This window comes from Pristiophorus japonicus, chromosome 5 (assembly GCF_044704955.1).
Source record: "Pristiophorus japonicus isolate sPriJap1 chromosome 5, sPriJap1.hap1, whole genome shotgun sequence".
In the NCBI taxonomy this organism is placed as follows: Eukaryota; Metazoa; Chordata; class Chondrichthyes; family Pristiophoridae; genus Pristiophorus; species Pristiophorus japonicus.
The window spans coordinates 287,170,498-287,194,227 of NC_091981.1; the positions used below are offsets into that span (position 1 = coordinate 287,170,498).

Here is a 23,730-nt window from a genome sequence, read left to right on the forward strand (position 1 = left end):
AGGGTCTCCCAGGTGTCAGTGGTGATGTCACACTTTACCAGGGAGGCTTTGAGGGTGTCCTTGTAACGTTTCCGCTGCCCACCTTTGGCTCATTTGCCGTGAAAGAGCTCCGCATAGAGCAATTGCTTAGGGAGCCTTGTGTCTGGCATGCAAACTATGTGGCCTGCTCAGCGAAGCTGATCGAGTTGGTCAGTGCTTCAATGCTGGGGATGTTAGCCTGGGCGAGGACACTGATGTTGGTGCATCTGTCCTCCCAGGGGATTTGCAGGATCCTGCGGAGACATCGTTGGTAATATATCTCCGGCGACTTGAGGTGTCTTCTGTACATCGTCCATGCCTCGGATCCATACAGGAGGGCGGGTATTACGACAGCCCTATAAACCATGAGCTTGGTGGTAGATTTGAAGGCCTGGTCTTTGAACACTCTTTTCTTCAGGCGGCCAAAGGCTGCACAGGCGCACTGGAGGCGATATTGAATCTCCGCATCAATGTCTGCCTTTGTTGATAAGAGGCTCCCGAGGTATGGGAAGTGGTCCACGTTGTCGAGGGTCGCGCCGTGAATCTTGATGACTGTGGGGCAGCGCTGTGCGGCGAGGACAGGCTGGTGGAGGACCTTTGTCTTACGGATGTTAAGCGTAAGGCCCATGCTTTCATATGCCTCGGTGAATACATCGACTATATCCTGGAGTTCAGCCTCAATGTGCACAGACGCAGGCGTCGTCCGCGTACTGCTGCTCAACGACAGAGGTTGGGGTGATCTTCGACCTGGCCTGGAGGCGGCGTAGGTTAAACAGCTTCCCACTGGTTGTGTAGTTTAGTTCCACTCCAGTGGGGAGCTTGTTGACTGTGAGGTGGAGAATGGCAGCGAGGAAGATTGAGAAGAGGGTTGGAGTGTTGACGCAGCCCTGTTGACCCTGGTCCGGACGTGGATTGGGTCTGTAATGGAACCGCTGGTAAGGATCACGGCCTGTATGTCGTGGAGCAGGCGAAGGATATTGACAAACTTTTGGGGGCATCCAAAATGGAGGATGACGCTCCATAAGCCCTCACAGTTGACAGTGTCAAAGGCCTTTGTAAAATCAAAAAAGGCCATGTATAAAGGCTGGCGCTGCTCTCTGCATTTTTCTTGCAGCTGTCGCGCTGCAAAGATCGTGTCCGTTGTGCCCCTTAGGGGACGAAATCTGCACTGTGATTCCGGGAGGAGCTCCTCGGCCACAGGGAGAAGACATTTGAGGAGAACTCTATGCAACAACCTTCCCAGTGGCTGATAGCAGGGAGATTCCCCTGTAGTTGCCGTAGTAGGACTTGTTCCCCTTTTTAAAGATGGTCACGATCACTGCATCTCTCAGATCACCCGGCATGCTCTCCTCCCTCCAAATGAGAGAGATGAGGTCATATATCTACGTCAACAGCGCCTCTCCGCCGTACTTTAGCGCCTCAGCAGGGATTCCATCTGCACCCGTAGCCTTGTTATTCTTGAGCTGTTTTATGGCTTTGCCTACCTCATACAGCATTGAGGTTTCACTGAGGTGGTGGCAGAGTCTCGATTGAGGAGATCGTCAAAGTGCTCCTTCCGGCGGGCCCCGACAGCCTCGGTGTCCTTGAGTGTTTCCCCGTTCTTGGCAGGAATGGGGTGGGGCCTTGGGAGTTTGGACCGTAGGTGGCCTTGACTGCAGTGAAGAATCCTCGCATATCGTGGCTGTCGGCCAGTTGTTGTATCTCCTGTGCTTTCTCCATCCACCACCTGTTGTTTAGGTCCCGGGTTTTTTGTTGGACCTCAGCCTTGAACCGTCTGAAACGTTGCTTTGCAGTTCCCGAGTTGGATTGTTGTTTGAGGCTCAGAAATGTTCTTGGATCTCCTGATCATTTTCATCAAACCAGTCTTGGTGTTTTCTGGTTGAGTAAGCAAGTGTCTCTTCACTGGCCCTGGTTATGGAGACCTGGAGGGCAGACCAAGCGCTGTGGGCATTCAGCATCTCAGGGTCATCAAGGCACGCCAGATTAGCTGTGAGGCACTGGCTGTATAGGGGTCTCTTATCTAGGTCTTTAAGTGCCGCGGCATTAACTTTTTTGCAGCACTGCTTCTGCTGTCCCCTCCGCTTTGGGGTTATGTTTATATTGATGACGGATCGGATTAGGCGGTGGCCCGTCCAGCAGTCACCAGCTCCTGTCATGGCACGGGTGATGCTCACATCCTTGCGATCCCTGGCTCGGACGATGATGTAGTCGAGCAGGTGTCAGTATTTGGAGCGAGGGTGTTGCTACAATGCCTTGTATTTGTCCGTCTGGCGGAACAGGGTGTTGGTGATGAGGAGTTCGTGTTCTAGACATTTTGTCATGAGTAGGGTACCGCTGGAGTTGGCTTTCCCTACTCCCTCTCTGCCAATCACGCCTCCCCACAGGGCTGTGACTTTGCCGACCCTGGCATCAATTTGTCGCCCATGGGGACGCGGAACAGGGATGTCTCGAGGTTGGAATAAAAACCCTCTCTGGCCTCATCCGTTGGGGCGTACGCACTGATGACTGTGGCTCATTGGTTCCGGGATAGGGTAAGGCGAAGAGTCATGACTCCCCCCGCAGGGGGAGTCTTTGAGGCGGTTGACGAGCTCATTTTTGACGGCAAAGCCGACTCCATGAAAGCGGCGTTCTTCTTCTGGTTTACCTTTCCAGAAAAAGGTGTAACCTCCACCATATTCCTCGAGTTGGCCTTCCCCTGCCCGCCGGGTCTCGCTTAGGGCGGCGATGTCAATGTCAAAACGTCTACGTTCCCGGGCAAGTATGGTGGTGCGGCGTTCCAGCCTGTTGCTGTTGGAATTGTCCAAGAGGGTCCTGACGTTCCAGGTCCCGAACTTCATATTAGCGAAGTGGAAGATGCCTGTGCGTGAGCTCTTTTAACCTGGGGTGGCCGCTGCACACCGGCAACCACACGGGCTTAGCTGAGCAAGGTCTTGGTCCAGTGGCACGGCATAGTGGCATTGTGTAAGGCTTCTCATGCCTTCAGTTCGGCTTCCACCACCCGCCAACCCCCAGGCTTCATTTGATGCTGCTTGCAGACAGTCGTTGAAGGAAAGGGTGGGTGGGACTGGTTTGCCGCACGCTCCTTCCGCTGCCTGCACTCGTTTTCTGCATACTCTCGGCGACAAGACTCGAGGTGCTCAGCACACTCCCGGATGCACTTCCTCCACTTAGGGCGGTCTTTGCCAGGGACCCCCAGGTGTCGGTGAGGATGTTGCATTTCATCAAGGAGGCTTTGAGAGTGTCCTTGAAACATTTCCTCTGCCCACCTTGGGCTCGCTTGCCGTGTAGGAGTTCCGAGTAGAGCGCTTGCTTTGGGAGTCTTGTGTCAGGCATGCGAACAATGTGGCTCGCCCAACGGAGCTGGTCGAGTGTGGTCAGTGCTTCATAGCTGGGTGTTGGCCTGATTGAGCACACTAACAGTGCGTCTGTCCTCCCAAGGGATTTACAGGATCTCGTGGAGACATCGTTGGTGGTATTTCTCCAGTGATTTGAGGTGTCTACTGTACATGGTCCATGTCTATGAGCCGTACAGGAGGGCGGATACCTCTACAGCCCTGTAGACCATGAGCTTGGTGGCTGATTTGAGGGCCTGTTCTTCAAACACTCTTTTCCTCAGGCGGTCGAAGGCTGCGCTGGCGCACTGAAGGCAGTGTTGAATCTCGTCGTGCATGTCTGCCCTTGCTGATAATGGACTCCCAAGGTATGGAAAGTGGTCCACGTTGTCCAGGGCATAGTGTAAGGGTTCTCATCCCTTCAGTTCGGCTTCCACACCCTCCCCAACCCCCTTGGGCTTCTTTTGAAGCCGAGCCCCGAGCCAGTGTCCGGTCGAGAGACTGATTCTACCGGCTGACGTTCCAACCCTCGAGCCCAGTTTGGAGATGTTTGGTGGTGGCATCGCACTTTTAAAAAAATCCAACTTAAAGAATGGCATGAAACTTCCATTTTCTGCTTTTGCAGTTGGAAAAATTTAAGCTTGATACTTGTGTTCTCAACTCCCTCCAAAACTTCGCCTAAAGACGTCTTTCTGCGCCGATTTTTTTGATGTGCGCTGGTTTTTCTTGTGCTCAGAAGGTTTTTTGTGGTCACATACGCCGTCGAGAATTGTAACTTGGCCAAACTTGCATAATTGTGAAAAACTAGTGCAGACATCAGATTACGCAAAAAAAAAAACCCAAAAAAAATCATAACTCAGTTACGTGGCCCACAATCTTTGCGGAAACTTGAATATTAAAAGTTTGACCAAAAAAAGCGTCGCACAAAAAAAACCGTGCAAATCACTGGGAAAAATTGAGCCCAATGAGAGGACAGGTTTAAAGTAATTGGTAAAAGAACTAGCCGGTAGATGGAGAGTTTTTTTTAAACATAGCGAGTTATGATCATTTGGAATGGTAGTGGAAGCAGATTCAACAGTAACTTTCAAAAGACTTTTAAAACACTGGTTAGGCCGCAGCTGGAGTACTGTGTGCAGTTCTGGTCACCACATTACAGGAAAGATGTGATTGCACTGGAAAGGGTGCAGAGGACATTTACAAGAATATTGCCTGGACTGGAGAATTTTGGCTATGAGGAAAAATTGGAGATGCTGGGTCTGTTTCCTTTGGAACAGAGGAGGCTGAGGGGAGACCTGATTGAGGTGTATAAATTTATGAGGGGCCTGGATAGAGTGGATAAGAAGGACCTGTTTCACTTGGCAGAGAGGTCAACAACCAGGGGACAGATTTAAAGTAACTGAGGGGAGGTATAAAAGAGATGAGGGGAAATTTCTTTCCCCAGAGGGTGGTGGGGGTCTGGAACTCACTGCCTGAAAGGGTGGTAGAGACAGGAAGCCTCACCATATTTAAAAAATACTTGGATGTGCACTTAAAGTGCTGTAACCTACAGGGCTACGGACCTAGAGCTGGAAAGTGGAATTAGGCTAGATAGCTCTTAGTCAGCCGTCGTGGACACGATGGGCCGAAAATGGCCTCCTTCCGTGCTGTAAATTTCTATGATTCGATGAAAAGGGAATTGGATAAATACTTGAAGGGGGAAGATTCACAGGGCTATAAGGATTAATTGGATTGCTTTCAAAAGAGCCAGCATAGCCGAATAGCCGTCTTCTGTGCTGTATCATGCTATGATTCGATGGACGAATTGATTAGATTCTGTGACATTCCTCGCTCTGTTATTTTAACAAAGGCGACTATCCTTTTGGCTAAGATCATGCGTAACTGACCTGACAGGGGAGTAGCCACCATGACCTCCGGGTGGTTCTCCCTGGATCAGGAAGGTATATGCTTGCTTTTTTGGAAACAGGAGGTGGGTGGGGTGGCTTGACCCATCCACCTCCACGGAGGTGTGTGGGGGACCTGACCCATCCACCTCCATGGCACGAACCTGGTATTGCAGTACTTCCAGGAACGGTGCAGTGGCTCTAGGCCTTTTGGCTAAGATCCTTGGCATGTGCAAGGTGACCTCTGGCGTTTGTGATTTGACAAAGAATTGGAACGATTGGCTACGAATTTCCAAAAAAAAAAAGGCGACTATTTTATAAAGGCGAAATAACCTCGCCTTTTCAAATTATGACGACTCTCAGAAATGTCTAAAGCACATGCAGTGGATTTCTTAAATTAGGCAGTCATTAGTGACACTGGTCAAGATCATGGAAACAGCAACCGAACGAAATGACCAGTTAACCGGTGTATTTCTAGTGGCGTTGATGGAGGAACAGGCAGACAACGGGACATGGCGGAACCCCCTCATCCAAAACGTGGTCCCTTTAACATTTCAGCAATCTCTCAGTACTGTCCTGAAGCTCACATGATGTGCACAAGACCTGGAGGTGGGGTTTGAAACAGAGGTGAAAATACTGCCAATTGAGCCAAGCTGATATTTACTGTCAATTGGTTGTCTGCTAATATTTCCAGCAATCATTTCGATAGCACTTCAATTCATGGTAAAGCCTTAATATAGTATTCTAGCTAAAGATCCCAGGATTTTGATTGCTTTGCACATTGCCTGGGCGTTGCAAGTCAGTAGTCAGCTACTGCTCTTCGACCTCTGTCTGAAGTACCCTATGCTAACTGAATCCAAGTCATTCCTTACTTGAAAAAGAGACTTGCATTTATAGAATGTCTTTCACGACCAGCAAACATCCCAAAGCGCTTTTGGAGTTATTCATTGTTGCAATGCAGGAAATGCAGCAGCCAATTTGCGCCCACAAGCTCCCACAAACAGCAATGTGATAATGACCAGATAATCTGAATTAGTCATGTTAACTGAAGGATAAATATTGGCCAGGATACCAGGGAGAAACTCTCCTGGCTCTTCTTCGAAATAGTGCCAAGGGATCTTTTACATCCACCTAAGAGGGCAAGACGGGACCTCAGTTTAACATCTCATTCGAAAGACGGAAAGTCTTGGGTCGCATATTTTTCCAATTCATGTGAAATATTTTATATTTTATGCCCTAAAGCCGATGCTGGAAATCTGAAATAAAAGGACAAAGTGCTGGAAATTGCCAGCAGGCTAATCAGCATCAGGGGCAATCGATTCATGTTTCGGGTTGGGAACCTTCAACGCTGCAACCCAAGTGTTGAACTTGCCTTCACTGTATGAGTTGCTGACGGACCTCCTGCGCTTTGCCCAGCATTTGCTTATTCTCAGGAGTTCTTCGAATCTTCTGTTCCCCCACCCCATCTCCCGGCAGTTCCGAAATATTACCCAAACATGTCCACCAGCGCTGTCTTATCTCCTTGCAGAATGAACAGCAGCCCAAGAAACAGCTGCAGGAGTGGCTGTTAAAGCTACAGGTCTGTGATACCAACAAAATATGTGTATTTAATGCAAAGAATGCCAATTATAGAATGCGCTCTCCACAGGCTAAATCCTTTTCCTGCCGAAACCCAGCTTTAAATACCTCAGCCTGATCCTCCCCAACTTAAAAATATGGTATCATCTCATTTTCTATCGGTTAAATCAATGCCATTCCATCTGAAACCGTCACTTATATAAATTAGGACTACTCCCCATCATGACCAACCAGTTGCTCTGGACCGGACACACACTGTGTTATAGTTTGTAGAGGACCATGGGCGAGACTGCGAGGCAGGAACTGCACTTCACGCCAGTCCCAACACTCAATTGGTATATGTGCCGAGGAAATAAAAGACAAAGAAGTTCCCAAGTCTGGTGTTGTGTTAGCTGATCTCACATAGAAACATAGAAGCACAGAAAATAGGTGCAGGAGTAGGCCATTCGGCCCTTTGAGCCTGCACCACCATTCAATAAGATCATGGCTGATCATTCACTTCAGTACCCCATTCTTGCTTTCTCTCTATACCCCTTGATCCCTTTAGCCGTAAGGGCCATATCTAACTCCCTTTTGAATATATCTAACGAACTGGCCTCAACAACTTTCTGTGGTAGAGAATTCCACAGGTTCACAATTCTCTGAGTGAAGAAGTTTCTCCTCATCTCGGTCCTATATGGCTTACCCCTTATCCTTAAACTGTGACCCCTGGTTCTGAACTTCCCCAACATCAGGAACATTCTTCCTGCATCTAACCTGTCCAATCCTGTCAGAATTTTATATGTTTCTATGAGATCCCCTCTCATTCTTTTAAATTCCAGTGAATACAGGCCTAGTCGATCCAGTCTTTCTTCATATGTCAGTTCTGCCATCCGGGAATCAGTCTGGTGAACCTTCGCTGCACTCAATAGCAAGAATGTCCTTCCTCAGATTGGGAGACCAAAACTGTACACAATATTCAAGGTGTGGCCTCACCAAGGCCCTGTACAACTGCAGTAAGACCTCCCTGCTCCTATACTCAAATCCTCTTGTTATAAAGGCCAACATACCATTTGCCGCCTTCACCACCTGCTGTACCTGCATGCACCAAGCTCATGGTCTACAGGGCCGTAGTAATACCTGCCCTCCTGTATGACTCAGAGACATGGACCATGTACAGTAGACACCTCAAGTCTCTGGAGAAATACCACCAGCGATATCTCCGCAAGATCCTGCAAATCCCCTGGGACGACAGACGCACAAACATTAGCATCCTTGTCCAGGCCAACACCTCCAGCATTGAAGCACTGACCACACTTGATCAGCTCCGCTGGGCAGGCCACATAGTTCACATGCCAGACACGAGACTCCCAAAGCAAGTGCTCTACTCGGAATTCGTCCACGGCAAACGAGCCAAAGGCGGGCAGAGAAAATGTTACAAGGATACCCTTAAAGCCTCCCTGATAAAGTGAGACATCCCCACTGACACCTGGGAGTCCTTGGCCATAGACCGCCCTAAGTGGAGAAAGTGCATTCGAGAAGGCACTGAGCTCCTCGTGTATCGTCGCCGAGAGCATGCAGAAATCAAGCACAGGTAGCGGAAGGAGCGTGTGGCAAACCAGGCTCCCTGCCCACCCTTTCCCTCAACAACTATCTGTCCCACCTGTGACACAGACTGTGGTTCTCGTATTGGACTGTACAGCCACCTAAGAACTTATGCTAAGAATGGAAGCAAGTCTTCCTCGATCCCAAGGGACTGCCTATGATGATGATTTTACCTGCATACCAACTTTCAATGACTGATATAACAAGGCACCCAGGTATTGTTGCACCTCCCCTTTTCCTAATCTGTCACCATTCAGATAATATTCTGCCTTCCTGTTTTTGTCCCCAAAGTGGATAACCTCACATTTATCTACATTATACTGCATCTGCCATGCATTTGCCCACTCACCTAACCTATCCAAGTCACCCTGCAGCTTCTTAGCATCCTCCTCACAGCTCACACTGCACCCTGCTTAGTATCATCTGCAGCTTGGAGATATTACATTCCTTCGTCTAAATCATTAATGTATATTGTAAATAGCTGGGGTCCCAGCACTGAGCCCTGCGGTACCCCACTCACGGGAGGCAGTGTTAAAATTGGGCTCAGTGAGTAGCGCTTTCGCCTTAGAGTATGAAGGTTGCAGTTTCAAATCCCACTCCACAGGCTCAGGCACATAATCTAGGCAGACGCTCCCAGTGCAGTGCTGAGGGAGTGCTGCACTGTCAGAGGTGCCGTCTTTCAGAGGAGACATTAAACCGAGGCCCCATCTGCCCTCTCAGGTGGGCTGAAATGATTCCATCGCACTATATTGAAGAGGAGCAGGAGAGGTCCTGCCCAGTGTACTGGCCAATATTTATCCCTCAACCATCACCACTACAAATACAGATTATCTGATCATTATCACATTGCTGTCCGTGGGACCTTACTTTGCGCAAATTGGCTGCCGCATTTTCGACATTATAACAGTGACTATTTTTTTTTTTTACTTAATTGACTGTGAAGTGCTTTGGTGCTTCCAGAGTTCTATAGTGAAAGACTCTATATATTATATATATATGCAAGTCTTTCTTTCTTTCAATGCCTCCAGGCTAGTAGGCTTGAAAATGAAGAAGCCAGGGATCCCGTTCCTGATAATGCCAGAAAGTGAGCCTCGGGTAAGAACAGGATCATGTGATCCCTCAATGATCAACTGGCCTCCTTCTATAAGCTCAAAAATAACCAGTCGGAGACTTGCCAACTGCATTGGAATCAAACTCTGTGCTGGAGAGTGGAAGGAGAACACAGATTGGTCATTCCCATTGCTCATCATCATCGGCAGTCCCTCGAAATCGAGGAAGACATCCTGCCACTCTAAAAGTGAGTTCTCATGTGACTGAAGGGTCCAATACGGGAATTACAGTCTGTCACAGGACAGGCAGTGGTTGGAGGAAAGGGTGGGTGGGGAATCTGGTTGCCGCACGCTCCTTCCACTGCCTGCGCTTGGTTTCTGAATGCTCTCGGCGACGAGACTCGAGGTGCTCAGCACCCTCCCGGATGCTCTTCCTCCATTTAGGGCAGTCTTTGGCCAGGGACTCCCAGGTGTCGGTGGGGATGTTGCATTTTATCAAGGAGGCTCTGAAGGTGTCCTTAAAACGTTTCCTCTGCCCACCTGGGGCTTCGCTTGGCATGTAGGAGTTCCAAGTAGAGCGCTTGCTTTGTGTCAGGCATGCGAACAATGTGGCCCGCCCAACGGAGCTAGTCGAGTATGGTCAGTGCTTCGATGCTGGGGATGTTGCCAGCAGGTAGGTCCTAGGGGGCTAACCTACTTGTCCCACAAACCTGATCTTGGCCGTCTGATCTTCCACCTGGTCAACTATCACCTGTGCCAAAGTGCTGTAAATATAGAAGCCGAGGTCAATGAGAGCCAATTGCTCTTGCTCTGTGAATATTTGTCTGATATTATATAAATGTTATATTTCCTCATCTGTGATTTGTTACTGTTTTATGATCAAGCTATTTCTTGCATTTATATAGGTCCTTTAATGTAGTAAAACACCCAAGGTGCTTCACAGGAGCGTTACCAAACAAATTTTAACACCGAGCCACACAATGAGATATCAGGACACGTGATCAAAAGCTTGGTCAAAGAGGTAGGATTTAAGGAGCATCTTAAAAGGAGAGAGAAGTGGAGAGGTTTAGGGAGTGAACTCCAGAGCTTAGGGCCCAGGCAGCTGATGGCATGGCCGCCAATGGTGGAGCGAAGAAATTGGGGGATGCACAAGATATACTCGCCCCCCCCTGTGAAGAATCTCCTTGGAGGAGTGCAGATATCTCAGAGGGTTGGAGGTGGTTAGAGAGATAGGGAGGGGCGAGGTCATGGAGGAATTTGAAAACAAGGTTTGAAAATTTTAAAATCAAGGCGTTGTCAGACTGGGAGCCAACGTAGGTCACCGAGCACAGGAACGGGACTTGAAGCAAGTTAGGATACGGACAGCAACGTTTTGATCTCCGACTTTTACGCACCAGCACTGGACGGGATAGGCTGACAGATGAATAAACCGGTCTGTAGCCCACGGAACACGAGCACAAGCAAACTCTCGAATTGAAATAATTCTCAAACCCTGTTCAGTGATCAGAAGTCACCAGTGCAAAACTGCTCATAATTCACCCAGAGACACCACAGGGATATCTGACGTAAGATAGAGAGGCAAGTTTCAATTTTAATTAGGAACTAAATTAATTTCACAGGGGCTCTGCTGCATTGATCAAGCGTTTGTCCTCAGCAGTAGCAACTGCTCTCAATCCTTATCCGTAGGAAATGTAGAAAGTACTTAATGGGCAGGAGCCCATGCACTAGTATAAATGGAAAGGTCAGATTGGTACGATAGGGGCTGCCAAGAGATCGAGATGGAACAGGTCACAAGGACCTTTCTGCTCGTTTAACCCATGCTTTATGTGGGGGTGCTTGCTGCTGACACCAAGTTGAAATCGTGAGACCTTTTACTCACCCCCTCCGAAGAATCTCCTTCCGTGGCTGGAGTCAACTTTTGTCTGATTACACTGCTGGCATGTGCCTTGGGTTTTTTTTCACATTAACAGCGATGTATAAATGCAAGTTGTTATTTTTGAAATGGTCCATCCCCCAGAATGAAATCTCTTACCTTTCCTATATTGCAATAGTCACTACACTTGAAAATAAAATGGCTGTAAAGCGCTTTGGGGTGTCCTGAGGTCATGAAATACGCTATATCAATGCAAGTCATTCTTTCTTTGTGCTAGAATATATTTGGGGGCCAATTCTCTCCCAAGAGCATCGACCCCTTGCTGGGCTCCAGGTCCGTAGATGTTGTGCATCCTCCAGGAACATACTCGACTTTATTAGGCTTTTGATAAGGTCACATGGCAGACTGATTACAAAATTAAAAGCCCATGGGATCCAGGGCAAAGTGGCAAGTTGGATCCAAAATTGGCTCAGAGGCAAGAAGCAAAAGGTAATGGTTGATGGGTGTTTTTGTGACAAGAAGGTTGTTTCCAGTGGGGTTCCGCAGGGCTAAGTACAAGATCCCTTGTTTTTTCTGGTATATATCAATAATTTCGACTTGAATGTAGGGGGTATGATTAAGAAGTTTGCAGATGATATAAAAATTGCCCATGTGGTTGATAATGAAGAAGAAAGCTGTAGATTGCAGGAAGATATCAATGAACTGATCAGATGGGCAGAACAGTAGCAAATGGAACTCAAGCCGGAGAAGTGTGAGGTAATGCATTTGGGGAGGGCTAACAAGGCATGGGAATACAATTAAGTGGTGGGACACTTAAGTGTAGAGGAACAAAGAGACCTTGGAGTGCAGGTCCACAGATCCCTGATGGTAGGAGGCCAGGTAGATAAGGTGGTTAAGGCAGCATACGGAATACTTGTATTCTAAGCCTCGGCTAATAAAGGCAAGAGAGCTGGGGGGTTATGCTTGAATTGTATAAAACACTGGTTAAGCCACAGCTAGAGCACTGCATTACAGGAATTCTGGTCACCGCATTACAGGAAAGATGCGATTGCACTGGAGGGTACAAAGGTGATTTCCGAGGATGTTGCGGAAGTGGAGAATTTTAACTATGAGGAAAGATTGGTTCGGGTGGGTTTGTTTTCCTTGAAACAGAGGAGGCTGAGGGGTATAATATTATGAGGGGCCCAGATAGAGTGGATAGGAAGAACCTATTTCCCTTGGCAGAGGGGTCAATAACCAGGGGGCATAGATTTGAAGTAAGTAAGAGGTTTAGAGGGGATTTGAGGGGAATTTATTTCACCCAGAGGGTGGTGGGGTTCTGGAACTCACTGACTGAAAGGGTGATAGAGGCAGAAACCTTCAGCAGATTTTAAAAGTATTTGGATGTGCAGCTGAAGTGCTGTAATCTACAGGGCTACGGGCCTGGAGCTGGAAAGTGGGATTAGGCTGGATAGCTCTTGGTCGGCCGTCGCGGACACGATGGGCCGAAATGGCCTCCTTCCGTGCTGTAAATTTCTATGATTCTCCGGCAGAAGTTTTCATTATGCCACAGCCTGCAGCTGGGGCTCATCACTTCCGTTGATGCGCAGGAGGGCAGACTGGAGAAGATGAGTGGCTCCTTCAAAGCACCTGTCTAGTCAGCCTACCAATCTGTCGAACAACTGCATTTACATAGCGCCTTTAACATAGTAAAACATCCCAAGGTACTTCACAGGAACGTTAGCGACACCGAGCCACATAAGGACAGGTGACCAAAAGCTTGGTCAAAGAACCTCCTAAAGGTGGGGAGAAAGAGGGAGAGAGGCGGAGAGGTTCAGGGAGGAATTCCAGAGCTTTGTGCCGAGGCAGCTGAAGGCACAGCCAACATGGTGGAGCGATTAAAATCGGGGATGCACAAGAGTCCAGAATTGGAGGAAGTTAGAGAGATCTCGGAAGACTGTAGGGCTGGAGGAGATTACAGAGATGGGGAGGAATGAGGCCATAGAGGAATTTGACCACAAGGATGAGAATTTTTAAATGGAGGCATTGCCGGACCCGGGGCCAGAGATGATGGTTGAATGGGACTTGGTGTGAGTTAGGATACAGGCAGGATATGGGCAGCAGCGTTTTGGATGAGCTCAAATTTACGGGGGGGTGCAAGATGGGAGGCCGGCCAGGAGAGCACTGATATTGAACATCACTCTGTCCAAGGTGGACACCTGTCTCCCAATGCTGGAGACCAGAGCCTACACGGCTGACATTTGAGCTTCCTCAACAGTGGCCAAGCCTGCGAACATGGACTCCTGTTGTGAGAATCCACAGTTAAAATCATAGAAATTTACAGCATGGAAGGAGGTCATTTCGGCTCATCGTGTCCACGCTGGCCAACAAGAGGCTATCTAGCCTAATCCCACTTTTCAGCTCTTGGTCTGTAACCCTGTAGGTTACGGCACTTCAGGTGCACATCCAAGTACTTTTTAAATGTGGTGAGGCTTTCTGTCTCTACCACCCTTTCAGGCAGTGAGTTCCAGACCCCCACCACCCTCTGGGTGAGAAATTTCCTCTCAGACCCCTTCTAAACCTTCTACCAATTACTGGTTGTTGACCTCTCTGCTAAGGGAAATAGGTCCTTTCTATCGACAATAGCTAGGCCCTTCATAATTTTATACACCTCAATGAGGTCTCCCCTCAGCCTCTTCTGTTCCAATGAAAACAAACCCAGCCTATCCAATCTGTCCTCATACCTTAGATTCTCCACTCCCAGCAACATCCTTGTAAATCTCCTCTGTACCCTCTCCAGTTCCCACCAGGTTCTAAACAGTTTCAAGACAGACTATGAAAGTGGCTCTAAAAGGTGTATCCCTGTTTTAAGTAGGGTCAGAGGTCGCGCTGAACATTGCACGCGGCAGGCTGCCCAATTCCACAGGTGATCGGGAAGGAAAGCCACCCAGGAGATAACATGGTCTCGGGCCTCATGTTCAACTCTCTGGATTCCCGGCTACCCAGCCTGCCCCGAGGTAAAATCGGGACTGAAATGCAGGTTGCATTTTTGGCCAGGGAAGGAGTGGGCACCACAGCCAGATCCCATCTGCACTAGATATCTGCACACGTCCAGTCACGACACGAGCAAGTGATCGGGAAGCTTAATACTCTTGCCATCGCTCCGCTAAGAACTGAAATGAAAATGATGGTGAAGTGTACGGTGATAAACTAAATCAATACAAAACACTAAAACATTGGTAACAAAACAACTTACTACTGCAAGAGGCAGGTCTATAGGTTTTGAGTCAATGTGGTGCTTACGAAGAGAACTGATGGGTGGAATATCTTCAACTTCATCCAAGTCATCATCATCAATGTCAGCTGCAAAATAAATCAGAAACTTTCAGCTTGTACCCTGTACCAAATAATGATATATATATATTGTAATATATTTATGCTTGGAGTCACCTGACACCAGAGGGCGCCACTGTCGGATGTCATGCAGGTAATACAGGAATTCAACTCTTGTACTTATCCGAAGTGGGAATAAAAGAGATCGGGTACACACCCAAGGCAGTTTATAATAACAGGACTCGTGTGTTATCACATTGGCGACAAGGTAAACTAAAAATTTTCCTATTTGCAATCGGCACTATACTGGAATTCTGCATGAATTCGTGGATAGTGAGGATTGGGTGGATTTTGTCGACCGCCTGGATCAATATTTTGTTGCCAACAAAATGGAGGGGGAGGCTGATGCAGTCCATCGCAGGGTGGTTCTCCTCACCGTCTGTGGTCAGAAGGTTTATGGCATCATGAAAAACCTTCTCTCGCCTTTACATCCAACTGCCAAGTCTTACGAGGAATTGTGTGATTTGGTGCGTGACCATCTAAAGCCGAAGGAAGGGATCATCTCATGCTATCGCTTCTACATGCATAACCGTGCTGAGGGCCAGGGCATGTCGGGATTCATCGCCGACCTACGACGTCTTGCTGAGCCGCGTAAGTTCAGGATCATGCTGGAAGACATGTTGAGACTTTTTCGTGATGTGATTCTTCGGAAGTAATTGGCCAAAGAGAAACTGGACTTGAAAAAGGCCATCGCGATTGCCCAGGCATGTATGACGACTGATGAGAACTTGAGGCAGATATCATCCAAAGGTCGGAGCTCCACGGCAGGCTTGTCAGGTACTGTAAACAAGGTTGTGTCATCTTCTGGCAAAGCTGCCCAAGTCAACTGTTTACGTGAAACCTGTAGCTGCTCAGAGCCCGACAACTGGTACAAAGCTGAGTTCACCCTGTTGCCGTTGTGGGGGCAATCATCAGCCTCATCAGTGTCGGTTTAAACAATACTCCTGTAATGGCTGTTCGAACGTGGGGCATCTCCAGAAAACGTGCCCATAACTGAGCAAGCGTGCTGCTGCTGCTCATTATATTGTTGATGCTGACCAGTCCAGTGCTGACTGTGATACACAACCTGAGGAGGAAATGTATAGTTTGCATTCGTTCGTCAAAGAGCCAGCCGATAACTGTTAATGTGAAGCTGAATGGAGCTGGACATGGGTACAAGTCAGTCTATCATGAGCCAAGTGACATTTGACAAGTTGTGGGTCACTGAGGCTGTGAAGCCTAAGCTGAGTCCAGTCAAGGCCAAGTTGCGTACTTATACGAAGGAACTCATACCTGTGATTGGCAATGCAGTAGTCAAGGTGTCGTATGATGGCGTGATCCAAGATCTACCATTATGGATCATCCCAGGTAATGGTCCAATACTGTTTGGTCAGAATTGGCTGGAGAACATCAAGCTGAACTGGAGTGATGTCAAAGCGTTGTCCTCGGTGGACGACACTTGTGCTCAAGTGTTGAAGAAGTTTCCTTCTTTGTTTGAGCCTGGCATTGTTAATTTTACTGGAGCCAAGGTGCAGATTCACCTGGATTCTGATGCAAGGCCTGTCTATCACAAAGCTCGATCTGTCCCTTATATGATGAGGGAGAAGATTGAGATTGAGCTTGACAAGACTCCAACGTGAAGGGGTCATATCACCTGTCGAGTTCAATGAGTGGGCCAGCCCTATTGTTCCTGTGTTGAAGAGTGATGGCACTGTCAGGATTTGCGGAGACTACAAGATTACGATTAACTGATTCTCAAAACAGGTTCAGTACCCGTTACCGAAGGCTGATGACCTATTCGCCATGCTAGCTGGTGGAAAGTCGTTCACTAAGCTAGATCTGACGTCGGCCTACCTGACACAGGAGCTCATCGATAATTCGAAGAAACTGATCCGAATCAACACCCATAACTGACTGTTTGTCTACAACAGGTGTCCTTTCAGAATTCGTTCGGCTGCAGCCACATTCCAGACGAATATGGAGAGTCTACTGAAGTCCGTTCCTAGAACTGTCGTGTTCCAAGATAACATTCTGGTCACGGGCTGCGACACCGCTGAAATTTGAACAATCTTGAAGTTCTACATCGTATGGACAAAGTGGAACTCAGGCTGAAACGCTTGAAGTGTGTATTCATGGCACCTGAAGTCGAATTCCTCGGGAGATAGATTGCTGCTGATTCAAAAACAAAGGCCATCAAAAATGCATCCAAGCCTCAGAATGTGACAGAGCTGCGTTCGTTCCTTGGGCTACTCAACTACTTCAGTCATTTCTTACCCAGATTGAGCACTTTATTAGAGTCACCGCATTCGCTACTGAGAAAAGGTAACAATTGGATCTGGGTTTGTCTCAAGATGGAGCCTTTAAGAAAGCTAAGAGACTACTCTGTTCAAACAAGTTGATCCATGTAAGCGTCTTGTATTAGCCTGTAATGCTTCATCATATGGTGTTGGCTGTATTACTCCAACAAGCCAATGAGTCGGGTAAGCTACAACCTGTTGCGTATGATTCGAGAAGTTTATCAAAAGCGGAAAGAGCTTACAGCATATGGTAGACAAAGAAGCTTTGGCCTGTGTGTATGGTGTAACAGATGCATTCGTACCTGTCTGGTTTCTGTTTTGAACTCAAAACGGATCACAAGCAACTCATTTCATTGTTTTCTGAAAACAAAGGTATTAATACCAATGCATCATCCCATATTCAGAGGTGGGCGCTGACATTGTCTGACTATAATTACATTATTTGTCATAGACCTGGTACTGAGAATTGTGCCGATGCACTGAGTCGTTTGCCTTTGCCCACACCTGATGTGAAAACGCCTCAAACCTGCAGGTCTAATGTAGGTAAGGGATGCTTTTGAGAGTGAAGGAACTCCTGTCACTGCTCAACAAGTTAGGATCTGGACTAGGCAGATCTGTTGTGAATCGTCGTGTCCTCAGTGGTGATTGGTCTGAAATACCTACGGAGACATGTGAAGAGACTAAACCTTACACCCATCACAAAGATGAGCTGTCCATTCAATCAGATTGTTTACTGTGGGGTAATCGTGTCATCATGCCTAAGAAAGGTAGAGAAAGATTTGTATGTGAGTTACACAGCATTCATCCCAGTATTGTCATGATGAAAGCCATTGCTCGGTCTCATGTATGGTGCCCTGGAATTGACTCTGATCTGGAATCATACGTGCATCAGTGTAATACTTGCATGCAGCTAAGTAAAGTACCAGCGGAATCTCCGTGGAGTTTTTGGTCGTGGCCATCTAAACCATGGTCGAGGATCCACATCGATTTTGTGGGTCCATTCCTTGGAAAGATGTTTTTTGTTGTGGTGGATGCATATTCCAAGTGGATAGTGTATTATGTCATCCAGTACATCTACAGCCACTATTAAGAGCCTACGTGTCATGTTTGCTACTCATGGTTTGCCTGACATTGTTGTGAGCGACAACGGATCATATTTCACAAGTCTTGAGTTTCAGGAGGTCATGAAACTAAATGGTATTAGACATATGAGGTCATCTCAATTCAAACCTGTTTCGAATGGTCAAGCAGAGCATGCTGTTCAAACTATCAAACAAAGTATGAAACATGTAACTCAGGATTCACTTCAAACTCGTTTGTCATGTAGATTGCTCAGTTATAGGACAAGAACTCATACTGTTACTGGTGTTTCCCCTGTTGAACTACTGATGAAGAGAAATCTCAAGACCAAGCTTTCACTTGTTCATCCTAATTTGAATGATTGTGTTGAAAACAGACATCAAAGTCAGCAATTGTATCATGATCGTACTGTTGTATCACGAGATAGCTCTGTCAATGATCCAGTGTTTGGACTGAACTATGGTCAAGGCCCAAAATGGATCGCTGGTACTGTTACAGTTAAGAAGGGTAACAGAGTGTTCATTGTCGTGCTCAAGAATGGCCAAACATGCAGAAAACATGTTGACCAGGTAAAACTGCAGCACACAGATGAACTAGAACCGTTTAGGGAAGATCTAGTCAGTGACCCACCGACTATCGTTCATTCACCAGAGGCCACTGTTGTCACTCCTGAAACCGGACCTTCAATCTCTGAAGTTATTGCCACTCCCACCAGAACTGTCACTCAACCTCCAGTCACAACTGACTTAGAACGTTCACCTAGAACTAATGTTGAACTGAGACGATCAACTCGTAAGCGGAATGCCCCAGATCGTCTTGTATTGTAAAGTGACTGATACCAAGATCTTGAAAAGAGGATGTTGTAATATATTTATGCTTGGGGTCGCCCGACACCAGAGGGCGCCACTGTCGGATGTCATGCAGGTAATACAGGAAGTCAACTCTTGTACTTATCCGAAGTGGGAATAAGAGAGATCGGGTACACACCCGAGGCAGTTTATAATAACAGGATTCTTGTGTTATTACTTATATATTGTGTATTCTCAATCTAAAAAAAACTCCAGAGCAGTGACCTACATTACACTAAACAGGCCATGTGAATGCCTGGGTAAGAGTTGCTGATAAGTGACGAGGGGAAGGCATCGAAACAGAGCATATAATTGGGTTCAAGAGGTTTTAGTGCATTTTTGGAGAAAGGATTGAGTGAGAAGGTAGATAGTAGGGGTTGATCTCCAAAAAGAGCAGACTGATTGAAATGCAGGAATAGGCCATTAGTCCAAAGTTCTTGTGCTCCAATCTTGTCATATAAGTATAGCATTAACACTGACTGAAGATTCAAAGCAGCACTTACATATTTTCATATTCATTTAAGGCAACTCTATGGATACACTGCTCATCTACTGCACTGTGTACTGACTCATTAGATGCAAGGTGATCTAATGGAAACTGCCTATGGAAACTGGTCATGCTGTAATCATACCGTCCTGCCGGGAGGAGGGGAAGGTAGAAGGAAGGAAGGAAAAGGGAGGGGGAAAGGAAGGAAGGAAAAGGGAGGGGGAAAGGAAGGAGGAAGAGAAAGATGGGAGAGCGAGGATGGGGGAGAGCAAGGATGGGAAATAGGGAGGCAAAAGAAGGGGAAGGCGAAAGGAGGGCGAGGGACAGAGGAAGCGAGAAGTACAAGTGTACAAGGTGGGAGGAAGAGAGGAGAAATAGGAGTGGAAAACGGAGGAGGCGGCAACTTGAATAAGGGGCAGGGGAAGAGGAGAAGGCTGGATGAAGAAGCATGCTCAGATGGGAGATTTTTTAATCTATTACAAGAGTGTCTTCCCACCTCTGAAAGAACACCCAAGCTTCCCAAAGACTGGTTTGGAGAATTATCCTTTCCCCTCAGATATAAACTGATGACACAAAGGTCAACTTTCTCTTACTGCTCTTGAGGACTGTGTGAAATGACTTTTGGCAGTTTCAACCCAGGTTTTAGGAAGCATGGCCTGATTTGGCATTGAGACAGCCGTGATGGGGCAGCGGAGCAGAAGCTTTATACTGCAATTGTCTGACCTGGGAGCACTTGATGACGACACTGGGTGGCGGGATGAAAATATGCCATTCCCCAACTGCACGAACAACCGACCCAAAAAATGAACGTCAATGGGATTTCCACACAAGTAGAAACATAAATGCTGCATTTCATTGTTCGATAAGGGAGATGCAGAGGAAATATAGAAACATAGAAAATAGGTGCAAGAGTAGGCCATTCGGCCCATCGAGCCTGCACCACAATTCAATAAAATCATGGCTGATCATTCACCTCAGTACCCCTTTCCTGCTTTCTCTCCATACCCCTTGATCCCTTTGGCCGTAAGGGCCACATCTAACTCCCTTTTGAAGTAATCCAACGAACTGACATCAACAACTCTCTGCGATAGAGAATTTCACAGGCTAACTCTCGAGTGAAGAAGTTTCTCCTCATCTCAGTCCTAAATGGCTTACCCCATATCCTTACAATGTGTCCCCTGGTTCTGAACTTCCCCACCATCGGGAACATTCTTCCTGCATCTAACCTGTCCAATCCCATCAGAATTTTATATGTTTCTATGAGATCCCCTCTCATCCTTCTAAACTCCAGTGACGACAGGCCCAGTCGATCAAGTCTCTCCTCATATGTCAGTCCTGCCATCCCTGGAATCAGTCTGGTGAACCTTCGCTGCACTCCCTCAATAACAAGAACGTCCTTCCTCAGATTAGGAGACCAAAACTGAACACAATATTCCAGGCGAGGCCTCACCAAGGCCCTGTACAACTGCAGTAAGACCTCCCTGCTCCTATACTCAAATCCTCTCGCTATGAAGGCCAACATGCCATTTGCTTTCTTCACCGCCTGCTCTACCTGCATGCCAACTTTCAATGACTGATTTACCATGACACCCAGGTCTCGTTGCACCTCCCCTTTTCCTAATCTGCCACCATTCAGATAATATTCTGCCTTTGTGTTTTTGCCACCAAAGTGGATAACCTCACATTTATCCACATTATACTGCATCTGCCATGCATTTGCCCACTCACCTAACCTGTCCAAATCATCCTGCAGCCTCTTAGCATCCTCCGATCAGCTCACACCGCCACCCAGTTTAGTGTCATCTGCAAACTTGTAGATATTACACTCAATTCCTTCATCTAAATCATTAGTGTATATTGTGAAGAGCTGGGGTCCCAGCACTGAGCCCTGCGGCACCCCACTAGTCACTGCCTGCTATTCTGAAAGTTTAGAGTTTATCCCAACTCTCTGCTTCCTGTCTGCCAACCAGTTCTCTATCCACGTCAATACATTATCCCCAATTTTGCACACCAATCTCGTGTGGGACCTTGTCAAAAGCATTTTGAAAGTCCAAATACACCATCATCCACTGGTTCTCCCTTGTCCACCTTACTAGTTATAGCCTCAAAAAATTCTATAAGATTTGTCAAGCACAATTTCCCTTTCATAAATCCATGCTGACTTGGACCGATTCTGTCACTGCTTTCCAAATGTGCTATTTCATCCTTAATAATTGATTCCAACATTTTCCCCACTACTGATGTCAGGGTAACCGATCTATAATTACCTGTTTTCTCGCTCCCTCCTTTTTAAAAAAGTAATGTTACATTAGCTACCCTCCAGTCCATAGGAACTGATCCTATGGACTGTTGGAAAATGACCACCAATGCATCTACTATTTCTGGGGCTACTTCCTTAAGTACTCTGGGATGCAGACTATCAGGCCTCGGGGATTTAATGAGCCTTCAATCCCATCAATTTCCCCAACACAATTTCCTGACTAATAAGATTTCCTTCAGTTCCTCCTTCTCACTAGACCCTCGGTCCCCTAGCATTTCCAGAAGGTTATTTGTGTCTTCCTTCGTGAAGACAGAACCAAAATATTTGTTCAACTGGTCAGCCATTTCTTTGTTCCCCATTATAAATTCACCTGATTCTGACTGCAAGGGACCTACGTATGTCTTCACTAATCTTTTTCTCTTCACATATCTATAGAAGCTTTTGCAGTCAGTTTTTATGTTCCCAGCAAGCTTCCTCTCATACTCTATCTTCTCCCTCCTAATTAAACCCTTTGTCCTCCTCTGAATTCTAAATTTCTCCCAGTCCTCAGGTTTGCTGCTTTTTCTGGCCAATTTATATGCCTCTTCCTTAGATTTAACACTATCCTTAATTTCCCTTGTTCGCCACGGTTGAGACACCTTCCCAGTTTCATTTTTACTCCAGACAGGGAAGTAAAATTGTTGAAGTTCATCCATGTGATCTTTAAATGTTTACCATTGCCTATTCATCATCAACCCTTTAAGTATCATTCGCCACTCTATTCTAGCCAATTCACGTCTCATACTATCGAAGTTACCTTTCATTAAGTTCAGGACCCTCTGAATTAACTGTGTCACTCTCTTAATAAAGAATTCTACCATATTATGGTCACTCTTCCCCAAGGGGCCTCGCACAACAAGATTGCTAATTAGTCCTTTCTCATTACACATTACCCAGTCTAGGATGGTCAGCCCTCTCGTTGGTTCCTCGACATATTGGTCGAGAAAACCATTCCTAAAACCACTCCAGGAAATCCTCCTCCACCGTATTGCTACCAGTTTGGTTAGCCCAATCTATATGTAAATTAAAGTCGCCCATGATAACTGCTGTACCTTTATTGCACGCATCCCTAATTTCTTGTTTGATGCTGTCCCACAGACCACTGTTTGGTGGTCTGTACACAACCCCCACTAGCGTTTTCTGCCCTTGTATTCCAAAGTCACCACTTGAGGGAGTGGGGTGGAAACCTAGGAGCTATAAATATAAGATAGTCACTAATAAATCCAATAGCGAATTCAGGAGAAGCTTCTTTACCCGTAAGAATGTGGAGCTTGGTGCCAAGTGGAGAAGTTGAGGTAAATTGCAGAGATACATTTAAGGAGCAGCTTGATAGACACATGAAGGACAAAGGAATAAAAGGTTGTGTTGATCGGGTGAGATGGTGTGACTAGAGTGGGAGGAGCCTAGTGTGGAACATAAACACCGGCATAGTCCAGTTGGACCAAATGGCCTGTTTCTGCGCTGTAAATTCTATGCTGCTGGTCAGCACCTAGGTTTCCCGTCATCTTGGTTAATCCTTGCCACTGAACCAAGACCTAGCCCCATCAAACCCGTGTGGCGGCTCATGTGCAACGGTCACCACACGTTAAAATAATCCATGCACAGGCATCTAACATCCTTCAGGAAGTAGGTCGCGACCTGGTATATCAGGTCCTTCATCAGAAGCCTTAAAAAGAGTCGGTGGCAACTTATGAACAATTATGACAAAGCTTCCACCTCCAATAAAGCTTGAATTAGCCGGCATGCGTAATGAGTCATAAGGGACGCCTTCGTAACTGGCTTCAGTGTTAATATCAAACGATGTAACCATTTGTACTGCATTTGTTTGACGGACAGACAGACAGACGGAGAGAGAGGTGTTGGAGGGGGGGCGGAAAGAGAGAGAGAGATCGAGATCGAGATCGAGGGGCTTGGGGGGGTCGAGATCGAGATGCTTGGGGGGGGGGGGGGGTCGAGAGCGAGGGGCTTGGGGGGGAGGGGGAAGAGAGAGGGGCTGGGGAGGGGGAAGAGATAGGGGCTGGGGAGGGGAAGGGGGAAGAGAGAGGGGCTGGGGG

General features: G+C 47.1%; 1 protein-coding gene across 1 annotated transcript in view; it reads right to left on the reverse strand.

Annotated features, from left to right (window-relative positions):
- mindy4 (MINDY lysine 48 deubiquitinase 4) overlaps nt 1-23,730 on the reverse strand; it is a 278,164-nt gene that overhangs the window by 139,979 nt on the left and 114,455 nt on the right. Inside the window, exon 7 of the mRNA XM_070881748.1 lies at nt 14,550-14,656. Within this exon, the coding sequence (XP_070737849.1) occupies nt 14,550-14,656 (107 nt within the window). The remainder of the gene's footprint in view (nt 1-14,549; nt 14,657-23,730) is intronic.